We start from the raw sequence: 14162 nt of genomic DNA on the forward strand, positions 1-14162 counted from the left end.
CAAGTGGTATAGGAAAGGTGCGGTAGACCTCATCGTTGGAATTGCAGTTGTGAACGCATGGGTTGTCCGTTCAATGGTGGACGGTAAAACGTCGCCAATCATCGAATTCCGCGAGGAGTTGGCACGCGCACTCTTCGCCACAGCTCAGATTGAGACCGAAAGGACACGCGGAACAAAGCACACCCATACGCTGGAAAAGGCCGATGGACCTGCACGGTCTATCCGAAGGAGATGTATTGGATGCTACGCATCGCTGAGAGCTCGCAGAATTCCAGAGCAGGCAAGGGTAATGGCGAAGAAAGTTGTAACATTTTGCGCTAATTGAGCGGGAAGGCCATTTATGTGTTTACCATGTTTCAATCTTCTGCACGAGTAGAACTCCTGAACATAGACTACGTTTTAGACATCGTGAGCTGGTGGCACGTAAGACGTTTAGTTGCAAATGCTGTGATTTGAACTGTTTTTTTTTTTCTTCCGAAAATTATTCTGGAAGTACTTCAATAAAGTTTGGAAAGATTGGATGCGCTTTGTAGACGATCACAAGGAAGAAGACGGGACAGCGATCCTTGTGATCGTCTACAAAGCGCATGCAATCTTTCCAAATACAATGAACCAACTTGCCCAACAACGCATTCTGCTAAACTTCAATAAAATGTCGAGTTTGAGGTCTTGTTCTTGAGTCTTGGTGCTTGGTGAATGCTGAAACGCAGGGTCACGTGGCGTTGCCCACAAAAGGGAGCTGGTCGGTGGGTAGTAAACTAGCAGGCAACGGCTTCAAAACACAAACTCTTTATTGTGGAAACTTGTGCATGCCCAGGAAAAGAAAGAAGAATCGAGGGTGGGAGACCAACAAGTGCCTCTGGCACTTGTTCGGACCAGAACGACCGAAACTCTTGGCTGCGCTCTAGTTACATAAAACAAGTTTTGTAGACAGAAAGGGCGCCGTTTTTCAAGGACATCCTTGAGAACGCGTTTCAGTCGCGTTCACTGGGGATGAAGCGAGCAGAGTCGCGGTAATGACTCGATAAGTTCTCCAGATGCCGCATGCTACAAGGATCCATTATCCATTTTGTTTTTTATGATCCATTTGGTCCTTTACGTCAGGTCATTATTGTTCGGTGACGTCCGTGGGAAGCAACCTGACTATTGGCTCATTGGCGACCGGACTTCACTATTGGATGCACCTTACAGCCCATATTGAACCACAGCGCGCAACGAATGGCGAAGGCTGTCGTCAACGCGGGTATCTGCTGTTTATTTCTGTGATTGGTCGCTTGCTGCTTTTGTCTGGTGATTCCGTCAGGCTTACGTCACGCGAAATGGAGCGGAAAATGGACAATGGATTCTTATAAAATGCGGCTCCAGGGGAAGCAACTTCCTGGAAATGCACGGGCCAAGTTAACCACGTGATGATTTTCTACGCTAGCATACATGATTGAAGTAGCCCACGCAAGCTGCGACCGAAAATGCCTGTAGAGCCATCTTTCAGCAGGAGGAAAAAACAGCCTAAGAAGTGTGCCCCACAGGTGTGTCACGTCGCACCCGCGGAAAGCATTGGGTGACCCACTGGTGGGCCACGACGCACAGAGCTCAAAACTATGATAAGGGGCTACGCAGTGAACGTGTTAAGTAAGGTGTCATTTCATAGGTGCATGTCATCATTGTTGCATCACTAAAGCTTTCTATGATTTTGTATTATACTTGGCTCCTTCTCCATATGATATTGACAGTTTGTGTTTGCCTTACATTAGAATTTTACTACCTCTTCTGTCCACAAGCATCTGGTTAAGTGTGGCTTCTTCGTCAGGATTGCACATATTTCACTCTACGCACATACAAACTGCCCAGAAGTCCTGTTTTTCAATTTTGTATTGGAATCCATGTATATCGAAGAATAAAAACTTATGCTTTGTTTACCGCTTTTGTAAATGGAAGAAGTGCACCATAACCACACGCACAGGCAGGGAAAAACGGGGTTCAAATAAAGTAGTTGCACCGAGCAACTGAAGCCAACAGACATGCAGTCACCTTGTTCCTTACATGCTGGTGCCGTGAAACCCGAGAAGGAGATTGCTGTCCGTGCAACCGATCATGGATCGACTACATCACCGCGATGCCATTTGAAGTGCTACTACCCGTATCATTGCTGAGGCGACCGAAGCCTTGCAAGAAACCGAACCGTTGCATACCAACTTGCAAGTGCTCCTGAACGAACTCGACGACAGAGACAATGGCCTCACTGAGATCACGCTAAAATAGAAGAGCTTGTGACCGACAATGACGAATACGAAGCTGAATTCACCGAGGCGCTCGAATACCACGAGATGATCCATCACACCATCAGCCGGGTTTGTTTTTTTCTTCATTCATGTGCCGACATTGGATCACTGCCGACGGCCGAGAACTTTGTGATGACAGCAGGCGGTACATCCAGTCTGTATACCTGATAAGCAGGCGAACGTCATCTCATACACCAGACCACCAACACCGCGCGTACAGCAACCGAAACTCCAAACCAAGACCAATCGCCATGCAACGTGCGGGGAACAGACGTCAGCGACCACCTGAATGGTACAACCCACATTGGATAACGATCCATGCACACATGCCCACTCGCGCTACATTGTGCCCATGGTGTGGCAGATTCAGAGCCTATCGCGTGACCATCGGAAATACAAACCACAAAATCGCTACCACTTTTGCTCCTCCCACCACTGCCACCGCAGCCAGGAGAACAAACACCACCGGCAAAGCAGTGGTTGGAACCATAAGCGTGAGTACAACGTATTGACGACAGAGTCCAGGCCTCCTATGATTTTACAATAAAAAGGACACGGACTAGGACAACTGCCACAAGAATGACTGCTTTGCCATTGAGAAAGTCGTCCCAGCACAAGTGCTATTGCATTGAGGATGTCACAACCTCTACCAGGTCAGATGCGGCTGCACTGACATCTCGGACCAAGCTCACCTTCATCGAGCAGCAGCACTACATCCTACTGACCATACCAGCAAGTCTACCACCGCCAGAAATGCAACTACTCTTAAGTTCGACTTCAGCCAAGGTCGAGGGATGCCGTGCAACTTTCCCAGCACTGTTATTACCTCCCACGGACCGCCACCCCAAATTACCAACCGACGCCTTCGGGGCGTCTACATTGAAAATGCGAACAACAACATGGAAGACCTGCTCGTGATACACAGGTCCAAGAAGAAATGGAAGCAACCTCCTACGGCGCCTTCTCCAGTCACTCGCGCGCCATCGGATCACTCGTGGGCTATTTTTCCAGCCTGGTCAGATGCCAGCAGTAACCGCCGTTGCCGCCGCCGCAGGTGCGCCAGGCTGTTTCAAATGCAGACGGGCAACAAGCGTAGCTACCAGTTCCGCCAGTTAAACCACCGGCAGCTTGCAAACTTGGTAAGCACGAACGATTTCAAGTTCATAAAGGATTGTGGCTCTACGGAGAGAAAAAAAAGGCGAAAAACCGTAAGATAAAGCTCCTGACTCAGCACCTTCAATTGTTGGAAGCCTATTTGAACAGCTCTGGCACTGCAGTATATTTAATGAGTGAAGTTAAGAAGACGACATGGTACTGCTGTCATAATCAACCATCTCGTCCGTTGCTCATGGGTGGCAGTGTGTTGTGAACTGAGAAGGAAGTGCGCCATAACCATGTGCACGAGCAGGGAAAAACAGGGCGCGAATAAAGTAGTTGAACCGAGCAACTGTAGCCGATGGACGCGCAGTCACTTCGTTCCTTACACCGCATAGCCTCCGTGAAATATTTATTTTGGTTTATTTGCAAAAAATAAAGAAATGTCCTTTGTTGGATACAGTATTCACAGACATTTTTTTTTCTTCTTCTTTTTCATTTTCTTTAAACATTCATATTTGATATAAATAAAAAAAATAGCTGTTTAAGCAACCCCAGTACTGCAGTCAAATCTTGATATAACGAATCATACGGGACCGCCGAAAATTGTTCGTTATTTTGAAATATTGTTGTAATGAAAAAGTTGCGGATATAAGCCAGTGGACAAACCTAGGAATGAAAATGACATACCTTTGCAGTAGACATGTGTGCAGACAAGCATACTCTCAAATAAAAATGTTTCACTCACTTCAAAGCTGCTTTTTTATAGAAATCTGTGATTTTCTTCTGGTGCGTGCAGCACGCATGACCGATTAGGAATGCGTCTACGTCTTCCACTTTGCGCAATACCTCATCGGGTGTGTCATTGCATCGAGCGATGAAAGTGCAGACTTTGTTCATGTGCACTAAAATATCATTGTTCGACACGACCTCATCTTCTATGTTCGGTGACCCACGGTCGTCTTCCTTTGGGTCGTCATTGTCACTGAAGGCGTCGTGAACGCAGTTAACAATCTCTTCGGTTGTCAGGTCGGCCGCCACTGCACTCTCGCTCTCCACGTAGTTGTCGAAGGAAGAGACCGCAGGCAGCAGTTCCGTAACCTCAGTCCACAGGTCTCCTGGGTTGTTGTCAGTCACCTCCAGTGTCATATTCAAGCTGCACAGGCGCTTTGACAAGCCCTGCTTTTCACCAGCAGTTGTTAATGTTGTTAATGTCCGGCCAAATAATACACCTGTTCAAATGTAGTTTGCATAACTATGACATGTTGCTGCCTCCCCTCCCACAAAGTGCCCTGTGTCTACACAAGTGCATGTTTTGCTTCACTTGTTTCTCTGGCATCTTTTATGCATGAACCATACACCTGCAGAGCCACACATTACACAATGCACTGTGATGTAGTAGATAATGTAATCTCAAATGCAACCTGACATTTCGCCGAAATTCATGGGATAGCCCTTAGCAACTGCCTAAATTGAATTTGTAGGAGCAGTAGGTTAATATGGGCCATGGAGCATTATTACTTGAGAAACATCCCTCTCTCCTGTGACCTAATCATGTCACTCACAGGCCATGTCCTGCATTCTCCACGCCAATGCCCCTCATGCACCATCTGTTATTGCAGGCAGTTAACCCTTTCTTGTCCGAACTTTTTAAATGTAACGAAAATTATTTATTGCATGCATCTGAATGACTAAAGTCGAGGCAAACTACAGAAAAAAATTGACACTGGAATTTTCGGCCATGAATTGAAAGTATTCCTCCTGAACTACCAGCAACTCAATGTGTTGTAAGCTGCATGTGGTCCTTCAGACATCTTAATTCACAATCATAATAGTGTTAAATGTGGCCACAGATTATTTGAAGACCATTTTTGTGCCATCCAAGGCAGGTTATATGCATTAGGCACCAGGCTCCAAAAATAGGCTGCAGAGACCTAACGTCAGCATGCAATGCATGGATATTTTGGAAATTTCAGGGAGAGCCATATTTATCTGGCACAATGTTGACAAATTGTGTAATTAGCATTGCTGACACTCGCATTACTAAAAAAATAATTTTCCTGTTTGTTTGTCTCTATGTGGGATATTTCCTGCAAAGCATTATGCTGCCTAGAGGTCCAGAAAGGGTTAGCAGTCTTTCAAACTTTACTGCCTCATAATTCCAAGGTGCTGTGTTCATGGATTAAGTTAACTTGCTGCATAGCATAACCACAGTTTACATGACTATCTGGGTGAGGACATCGCATTCACTGGTGCATCTATCTCGCTTCATGCCCACAGACCACCACACCACATGAGCCTATTGACATCTTCATATCAACTGCATGCTGTGGGAAATAGCACATATCCTCCTTGCTAGGTGGGACTTGACATCATTGCTCATCCACACTGTTTCAGATGGGATGATTCCTCTTGGAAGTTACCTTTGCTTTTATCTAATATAAGCATGCATTACACTGATTCACGCACCCGCAGCACCGACAAGTGGCTTGTTCCTCGTTCCCGCACGGCCTATTTTTTGCAGTCTCTTCGATTCACACTGCCGTCCCTACTTAATAAATATGAAGAGAAAGACGCCAACTTTTCTACGTTTACAAAAAAAGAAATGCGTGAATTTTTTCTAACTCTTGTCTAATGTGTTTTGTACTGCCCGAACATGATCAAGTATGTTTCATTATTCCTTCTAACACGTTTATTTTCGTCATTTTATGATGTGTGTTCACGTGAACATTGAATATTAGAACTATAATGTACAACTGTTCTGGAGTGTACTTATATATTGACATTATTTGTTCTATTGTTCCGTTGTTGTATTTGCACAACCTCTTAATTTTTTTTTTTGAACTGCATATTTTACTTGGTTATTGTAAATTTGTTTTTGAACGTATGAATCGTAATACCGCTGTCATGTACGTGGCCCTTTAGGTATTTTCAAGTGGTGCTACTACCGCTTTTCGCCTAAGGGAGCCCCAACTGTCGTTGGAAATAAAGATTTGATTGATTGATTGATTGATTGATTAGCTGCTGTGGAACATTGTGTGTAAACTGCAGAATTCTGCGGTTTCCACTGCATACATTATAATAGTTCAGGGCTGATTAGCCAATTACTCCTGACAGGAACATACGAGGGGCATTCATAAAGTTTGTACTATAGGCACCATAAATTTGGAGCACGTGTACACAGTTGGTATCAAAATGAGTGCATGTCTCTCTATCTTTAACGAAATATAAATATTGTATTGTGTGTACCATAGAATGCCACTACGGCATCAAAACAAAATCAGCAGCATTCGTTGAGAGAGTTGGTTGAAACACAGGCAGCGATCCGCTTTCTGCAATTCAAGGGACACAAGGCCAAAGAGATTCATGCTGAGCTGGTGGAGGTGTACAGTGACCGTTGCCATACACCGCCACCAACTCAGCATGAATGTAGAAAGCAGATTGCTGCTCATGCTTCAGCCAACTAACTCGACAAATACTGCTGATTTTGTTTTTATGCCATAGCGGTGTTCTGTGGTACAAAGAACACAATTATATTCTGCAAAAACTAGGAGACGTTCACTCATTTTGATGCTTATCCATGTATGCATGCTCCAAATTTATGGTACTCGTAGCTCTAAAATAGAGGTGAGGAACAGTGTTCATCACTTACTGCTTTTTCGTAATGCCAGTTTTAATTTTGTGACAGTTCAGACACACTAGATTGGATGAAAGCTTTGTGGTGCTGTAGTAGCCTTTTCTAGCCAGGAATCTGAGTTCACTTCAAGCAATTTGTTTAATTTTTTGGGGGTGTGTGTGGATAAAACAGCAGTTTTTTTTTTTTATTGCCTTGCAGAGCGGACTCCACCACTTCCTCGAGCCAGAATGTAGAAGGATGTGCTTTTTTTTGGTCCTGGATAAGCTCACATGCACCCTGGAACCATTTTGGCACTTGTGTATTGTGGTTCTTGTCTGAAGCCCGTTACCCTTCAATGGTTACCCTTAGGGGAGCAGGAGGCTGTACTTTGAAGTTTTTTCTTTTCTTTTTAGCACAATGGTCGTGCTTTTTTTTAATGTATTCTATGCGTACACTGTGATACAACTAACTGCAGAGTAAGTGGTTCAGTATTGTCTGACAGCAGCCGGGTTCTGTACAACTTGTATTTTTAAAGGTACTCCTAAAGTCTCTTGGCTAGTTCTGCTTCAAGTGGGAAGGTTAGGTGGATATTAGAACCTATGTAACTTTTGTTCTCCTGCATTTTACATTCCCATGGCAAATCCTCATTTCGCACAAAATCTGTGTCAAAGAACAAAAAGTTTTTAAAAATGTCTCATTAAATGTTATTTCTGGGAACTGAGTGGTGGACACTCGTGAAAGTAGTCATTTCTTGCCCTTATATGTTGGCCAACTATTTTCTTTTTTTTTCATCTTTTGAAGTAGCATTTGAACTATTCATGCATATAGCATAACATTTGTCCCACGTATGTTAACCTATCATTAATGCAACTGGTTTTTATTTAATAAATCCACTGATTTTAAGTACACAGCTGCATCGTCACGGTAGTGAAAAGTACCGGCGTCATCTCTTGCTTTACATTCATCTGTATCCAAATTGTTTCACCACAAATCTTGTATCAGTTTGCCCTTTGAAAAAGAAGAAAGCTTTCTAGTACAGTCAGGTCAATGCTGTAGTGCTATTCAGGACTGGTCAGGAAGTGGGATGTGAAGCATGTACATCTGTGTTTCTGCATGTTTGTAACAGAGAGGAGGATTGAGTAAAAGGTATCACAAGGGTGGTGAGCACAGTCATCGGTTGTCAAATCTCAACTCGTGAATCAAGGCCGTCCGCTGTACATTCTAGAGTAATCGCTCATGCTCACTTACGTTTTGAAATGTAGAATAGTATTCACATTGTGCACAGAATCTCATTATACAAAACGCTTTCACTATAGAATTGGCCACAGTGTTAAAGAAATTTCTGATACAGTAGGGCGTGTCTTGCATTGAACGATAAATTGATTATCTGTGAGAAACTGAATCTGTGAGAAATGATAACCAGCACAAAGTAAAACAATGTACACATGACAGTGTTCAGGCATCATTATTTGTGACCTTACTGGTAGTTTGGCGAGTGGAAAAGGTATCTTCATTTCTAGCATTCCTGTATGAAGGATAACACTGAAAACTAAACGGGAACTTAATGGAACCATAAGTTCGCGTGCACTCTACAGGGTGTCCCAATTAATTTTAACCAAGGTTTAAAAATATTTGTGTGGGCGGCAGGAAGGTCATCAAAGAATCTTCTCAGCTGCTCTATGGAGCAAATCACAAATTTTGCATTATAGAAATAATTAGTCAATATTAATTAGTCAACTGTGCAAGTCATAAATTTAGGTGAAAACTTCCAATGAGGAAAATTGTAGAGCTTTCAAGAATGTTTCAGTAGTACTTACATTCTCCATCATTCTTTTCACATCCTAAAGAAAGCCTGCCAAATATGAAAATTCTCACAACCGCACTTGCGCACCGCAATCACAGTTCTCTCAATTATGACACACATGAATGAACAGCGCCTTTCAGCGCTGGTATCGATGGGCTGCCACACAGAAACTGATAGGGCGGCGACGATTTCAAGTTCTTTGCTTTGCATTCACTGTCATAAATGGCTGCCTGTTGCTTTCAGCAGTGCAATTGCCACCAATCACTCGCATGAATTTTGAAGCCCAACACCTGTATCACTGCCCTCTCACTTATTCAGAAGCAGCATGCTTGGCCAAGTGCGCTGTTCATTCATGTGTAGCACATTTGAGAGAACCACTACCACTGCATGAAAACACATTGTCATGTGGGTATTTTCATATTTCGCAGACTTTCTTTACAACATGGAAAAAATGATTACATAATAAACATGAGTCTAAACACTGCTGAATCATGTTTCCTCAAGATGTTTCCTACAATTTCCTCGTTAGAAGTTGTCTTTAAATATATGACTTGCAGAGTTGATCAATTAATTTATACTAATTATGCAACCAAAATATAATGCCAAAACAAAAAACTTTTGACTTGCTTCATAAAGTGGCTGACAACATGCTTTTAGTGGTGTCCCTCTATAGCACACTGGGATATATTTGCTTAAGTTAGCTAAAGTTAGCTGGAACACCCTGTATACTAATTATAACAGAATTTCCATTCCTTATGGCAGCTAAAAAAAAGATTTTTGGAGTGTTTGTGTAACCATTTGCTACATTTAGTCCTGGGCCAACAAGAATTGAAAGCAGCCTTTAATTATATTGTGCTTGTTGAAATTGGTTGCAATTGTTGTCAGAACAATTGAGTCAATGAATTCTATGTAAAGATAAATTTGTTTCTGCTCACAACAGTGTCATGAAATCACATCCACGCTGTAAAATACACCACTTTGAGTCCGCTGCTATGCCTGAGGGCGTGAGATCAAATCCCTGCCATGGCGGCCGCATTTCAGTGGGGTGAAATACTAAAATGCCCGTACACCGCACATAGGGTGCGCATTAAAGAACCGTGGTGGTCAAAATTAATGCAGAGTCCCCCACTACAGTGTGCCTCATAATCATAATGTGGTTTTGGCACATAAAACCCCAGAATATAAAACACTTTATCCTTATCAAGTCTATTATTATTTGGAAGTTCCACTAATGTTTGACAAATTCACATTTCATCCATATTATACCAATTATGCTCGAGTCACTGACCACAGTAAAGAAAATTTACTGAGACATGTACAGCACTATACCTGACAGATTATTAGCAGCATGATCAATGGCACAAAACTAGTTCACCTAGAGCTGCATTGCAGAATACTATATGTTCACAACTCTTCACATCTGGGCCAGAGGTGGATATTGGCTCTCTAGCAGCAAAAAGGTATTCCAAGAGGAAAACATGGGCATTCATTAAAATGATAGTAATGACTGACATTTAGATCTGGAACAGTGTGATTTTGCCATTGGGCGATACGTTGCATGAAGGGCTGTTTCAGTCTAGCCACAATTTGGGCACCATGCATTATCAGCTTTGACTTAGCGAAATAGCCTGTCCTTGAAGATAGCATTTGCCAGTTGCGTTGTCATTGCACATCAACCGCAGAATTCCATGTGTGACTTGCGCCTAACTGTGTTCAATGAAGTATTTGTGGCATGCTGTTGTGTGACCCACATTTCAAAACGGTCATATCAGCCAGTTTAAGCTGGTACTAATTGTGCATATAGTATATCTAGGTCAAGGGCCTGTAATTCTCTGAAGATGGCCACCGCTGCTTGATAATACAGTGGAGTCAGCTGAGCATTATGTACCTGATAACCCACGTTCCTTGGCACTAAACCTGTCTTGAGGTGTCAAAGGAAGAGCACCAGCAAACGTTATGCTGGCTCACAAACATAATCTAGGATGACATGTATGACTCGCATAGCCGGCAGGTGGATGTACATCGCCACACATGGAGTAATAAAGCCATCATGACATCGTGGCAAACATAATGCCTCCCTTTAACTGTGCTGCCTTCCGAAAGAGTGACTAAACTCCAGCATAAGCTTTTCTGGTGAATGACAGGTAGAAGGTTATCATATAAATGGATTCATTTTCAGTACTGCACTATTGGCAGCTAAGCACAAAGGCCACACTCATTGGCTAGTATTCTTATATTAACTTTCTATATGCTTATCACCTGCAGTGGTCAATTCCACGGTGGTTGCAAGGACAATGTTGTAGAACATTTTGAGGATTTTTCAGTATGTGGTCACATTCATGTTTATGTAGCATTGGAAATAGTGACAAGTGTGCATGACAGTTATTGTACACAGGCATGAGAAAAACAAATAGCAACCCATTTTTGTGGCAGCAACTCCGCCAGTGTAAGAGTAGTTGAAAATGAGGCTGTCGCAGCCTTATTAAAGTCGCAGTTTCGCGTGAAAGGTGAAGCATGGATTGCGACAGTAAATTAGTAGACAGCTATACAAAGTAAGGATGGTAGTTTTATCGACCAGATAAACTTTGAAACATTCGCTTACTACCGAATTAACAAGCATAGTGTAGTGGCGCGGTAGCAGCAGCAAGCGAAGTTACTGTGTGGGCTATCGCTTCAACACGAGCGGCTAGAACACAGTGCGCACAAGAGTATGAGCCGTCTGCAGATCCCATTCAAGATACGGCACACGCGACCACGTGCGGTCGTGCAAAGTATGCACTTATTGGCGGAGTCGAAGCCCCCTCCCTCCCGTGCTGCCTCCCCCTGCTTTCCTCCATATATGCCGCGCAAGATTGAGCCACGATTGTCAGTTCCCCTGGCGCCTGGTTGCGAAATGCACAGCTGCTGCCGGAGCACTACGCCCCTTCCTCCCATCCTCCCATCCCCCCATGGCCTTTTGCATGACACAAGACAGCGCGTTTGTTCTCCTCCTTCTTCCTTTGCGCGCGCCGGATTGAGCCAGGATCATCGGCCTCCCTTGCATGCTTTCACTCACACATACAGCGTACACTGCGCGGTGAGTGTGTTATAGCACTTGGACTATATACGGAACATCACGGTGACGGCAAAAATCCGCCTGGAGTGTCCATATAATTGCTATCACAATAAAAACATAGAGCTAGATATTGTTGCGAAGTGGAGACATGCACGAATGTTGGTTTCGCCAGGTGAATGCTGAAGGCACCAGCTGACACTAGAACATGGCAGCCAAAGCACCCCAGCAACAACACTACTACTTCGTCATCGTCTCTTGTCTGCACGTCTTGTTCTGCATCGTGACACTATGCCAGTGGGATTGGAGCGCCGACCCGACGCAAGCGATTATGGCCTGGCAAAGGCACGCATGTAGTGCTTCAAACGGTAGACGTGAACAACATCAGTTCTTGGCTGTACAGACGACGGGCCTGGCTCTTCGGGAGCAATCTTGTACGTCACATCCGAAAGCTCGCAGGATTCGGTAGGGACCTGAATATCACAACAGAAGTTTTTCTGATAGGCCCACAAGACGAGATGGTGACCACAGGAGCACGAGGGAGCCAGTTAAATACTGCACGTCCTTATGGCGCGTATCGTAACATGATTTATCCGAAGCCTGGGAATCTGTGAGGCGAGCGCAGGCAATCTGACGGCCCTCTGCTGCCGTAGAAACCGCATCACGGACATAAGCAGTGTGTGATTGTGTGATTTGTGGAAGTACAATGTCCAGGAGCAAAAGAGGATCATGGCTAAACGGTGAGTAACTTGCATTGTTATGGCTGGTCGAATTGTACGCTGTAAGGATTGGGGTCGGGCATGAAATAAGTGGTAGCTGGCCCATGCCGTCGTCCGACTCATCCACGCTGATGACATTGAAAGGAGGGACTTGTTCTCATCGAGAACAAGGAATGTGAAATTTATTTACAATATCTGCATGAAGGGTGGAGAATGTTACATTTCATCAGTCTAGCATGACTGAAAGAGAATGCACATCAAGCAGCGCGAAACAGCTGCTTAAAAACCCTCTGTCCTCCCTAGATCCCTAGGTGAGGGAAAACTGCCGTTCAACCTTCGTCCAATAGGAGTGTCCAAAGTCGTAGTCGACCTGCCTTTGAGGGGGAGGGTTCACACACTCCTGCACTGTGGTTTCACTGAACACACCGAAAGGAGTGGGACGTTGTAGACTGGTTGATATGCTTGACCAGAGCAGGCACCTCTCGATTTCATAGCTGACCCCCGCAGCTACCGCCGCTTCTGTCAATTGACTGTGGCCACTTCTGGGGCCCGTGAGAAAGCACCACAAAACCCCTTTTCCCGGAGTTCCCTTGCTCCAAGTAGACCGTGAAGGCGACAGAAAATCAACCAACAATACACAGTCTGCCGGACTTGGCTAGACTCGCTGGCGCGTGGAAAGGTTCGAAGGTCGCTTCTCCGAAGATCGCTACTCCCGCAGGTCGATCGAAACAATTGCAGCGGGCTGTGAAAGGCTTGCACTTCAGTACCCCTGCAGGATGATTGTAACTGCTCCTCCATGGCCCAGAAAATCTCGACTGGCCAGTGCTGATAACTGCTGGGCAGGAAGAGAATGGCTGGTGGCAAGGGGAGGATGCCTTAGCTTGCAGCGACCAGCTGTAAAATGATACCTCCCCAAAGCATCCAACAAGGACAGGCAACTGCAAAGTGAACCCCACAACACGTCTCATCGCCGAGATGACATTTCTTGGATCTCACTTTAGACCTGCTAGGCTTCAAAGGAAACACGAGTGCAGAAACAAACAAATGCTGCATTTTGCTATGTCAATTTTTGAAGGAATTTTGTGCTGTCAAATTCAGCAGTCATGTATGGAGTCCTGCTAAATGAGAGGGGATCTTCTTGGCTTAACAAAATTAACGATAACAACCCCAAAATTTAGGCGGGATCCCTAAACGCAGAATTCAAATTAGGCTGCCCAAACCATCTGCATTGCTATGCAACTTTCCCTTCTCGTATCTAACGGAGAAGTTGTACTCTTGGAGAGAGGCTCCAACGGAGCAAGTGGCCATTTTTGTGTGACATTTGATTGAGCCACGGCAGAGTACAGTGGTCGGTCTCGAAAACGAACCTCGCTTCGTACAAGTAATGACAACTTCTGGGCTGCCCAAACTAAACAAGCACATTCCTCCTCTGAAGCGCTGTAGGCTTCCTCTCTTACAGTTCTGAAGCGCTGTAGGCTTCCTCTCTTACAGTTAGTTTATGGCTGGCATAGAGGATAGGATGTTCATTATCGTCGCCGACCTGACCACGCCCATAAGTACCACGCCCATAACTCTGTCGCTTGCGTCGCACTGAACT

The 14162-nt window shown here is 44.5% G+C and overlaps 1 protein-coding gene across 4 annotated transcripts in view; it reads left to right on the plus strand.

Annotated features, from left to right (window-relative positions):
• The window catches only part of LOC142582731 (phosphatidylserine lipase ABHD16A), a 141929-nt gene that overhangs the window by 106771 nt on the left and 20996 nt on the right, over positions 1 to 14162 (plus strand). For 3 of the 4 annotated variants that reach the window (XM_075692731.1, XM_075692754.1, XM_075692745.1), the window contains exon 21: positions 7210 to 7711. The exons of the other annotated variant lie outside the window; for it this stretch is intronic. Coding sequence is in view for 1 of the 3 variants with exons in the window: in XM_075692754.1 (XP_075548869.1) it covers positions 7210 to 7244 (35 nt within the window). In the remaining 2 variants the exon portion in view is untranslated. Of the gene's footprint in view, positions 1 to 7209; positions 7712 to 14162 lie in introns of those variants that run through there. 4 annotated transcript variants of the gene reach the window in all.

This window comes from Dermacentor variabilis, chromosome 1 (assembly GCF_050947875.1).
Source record: "Dermacentor variabilis isolate Ectoservices chromosome 1, ASM5094787v1, whole genome shotgun sequence".
Lineage (NCBI taxonomy): Eukaryota > Metazoa > Arthropoda > Arachnida > Ixodida > Ixodidae > Dermacentor > Dermacentor variabilis.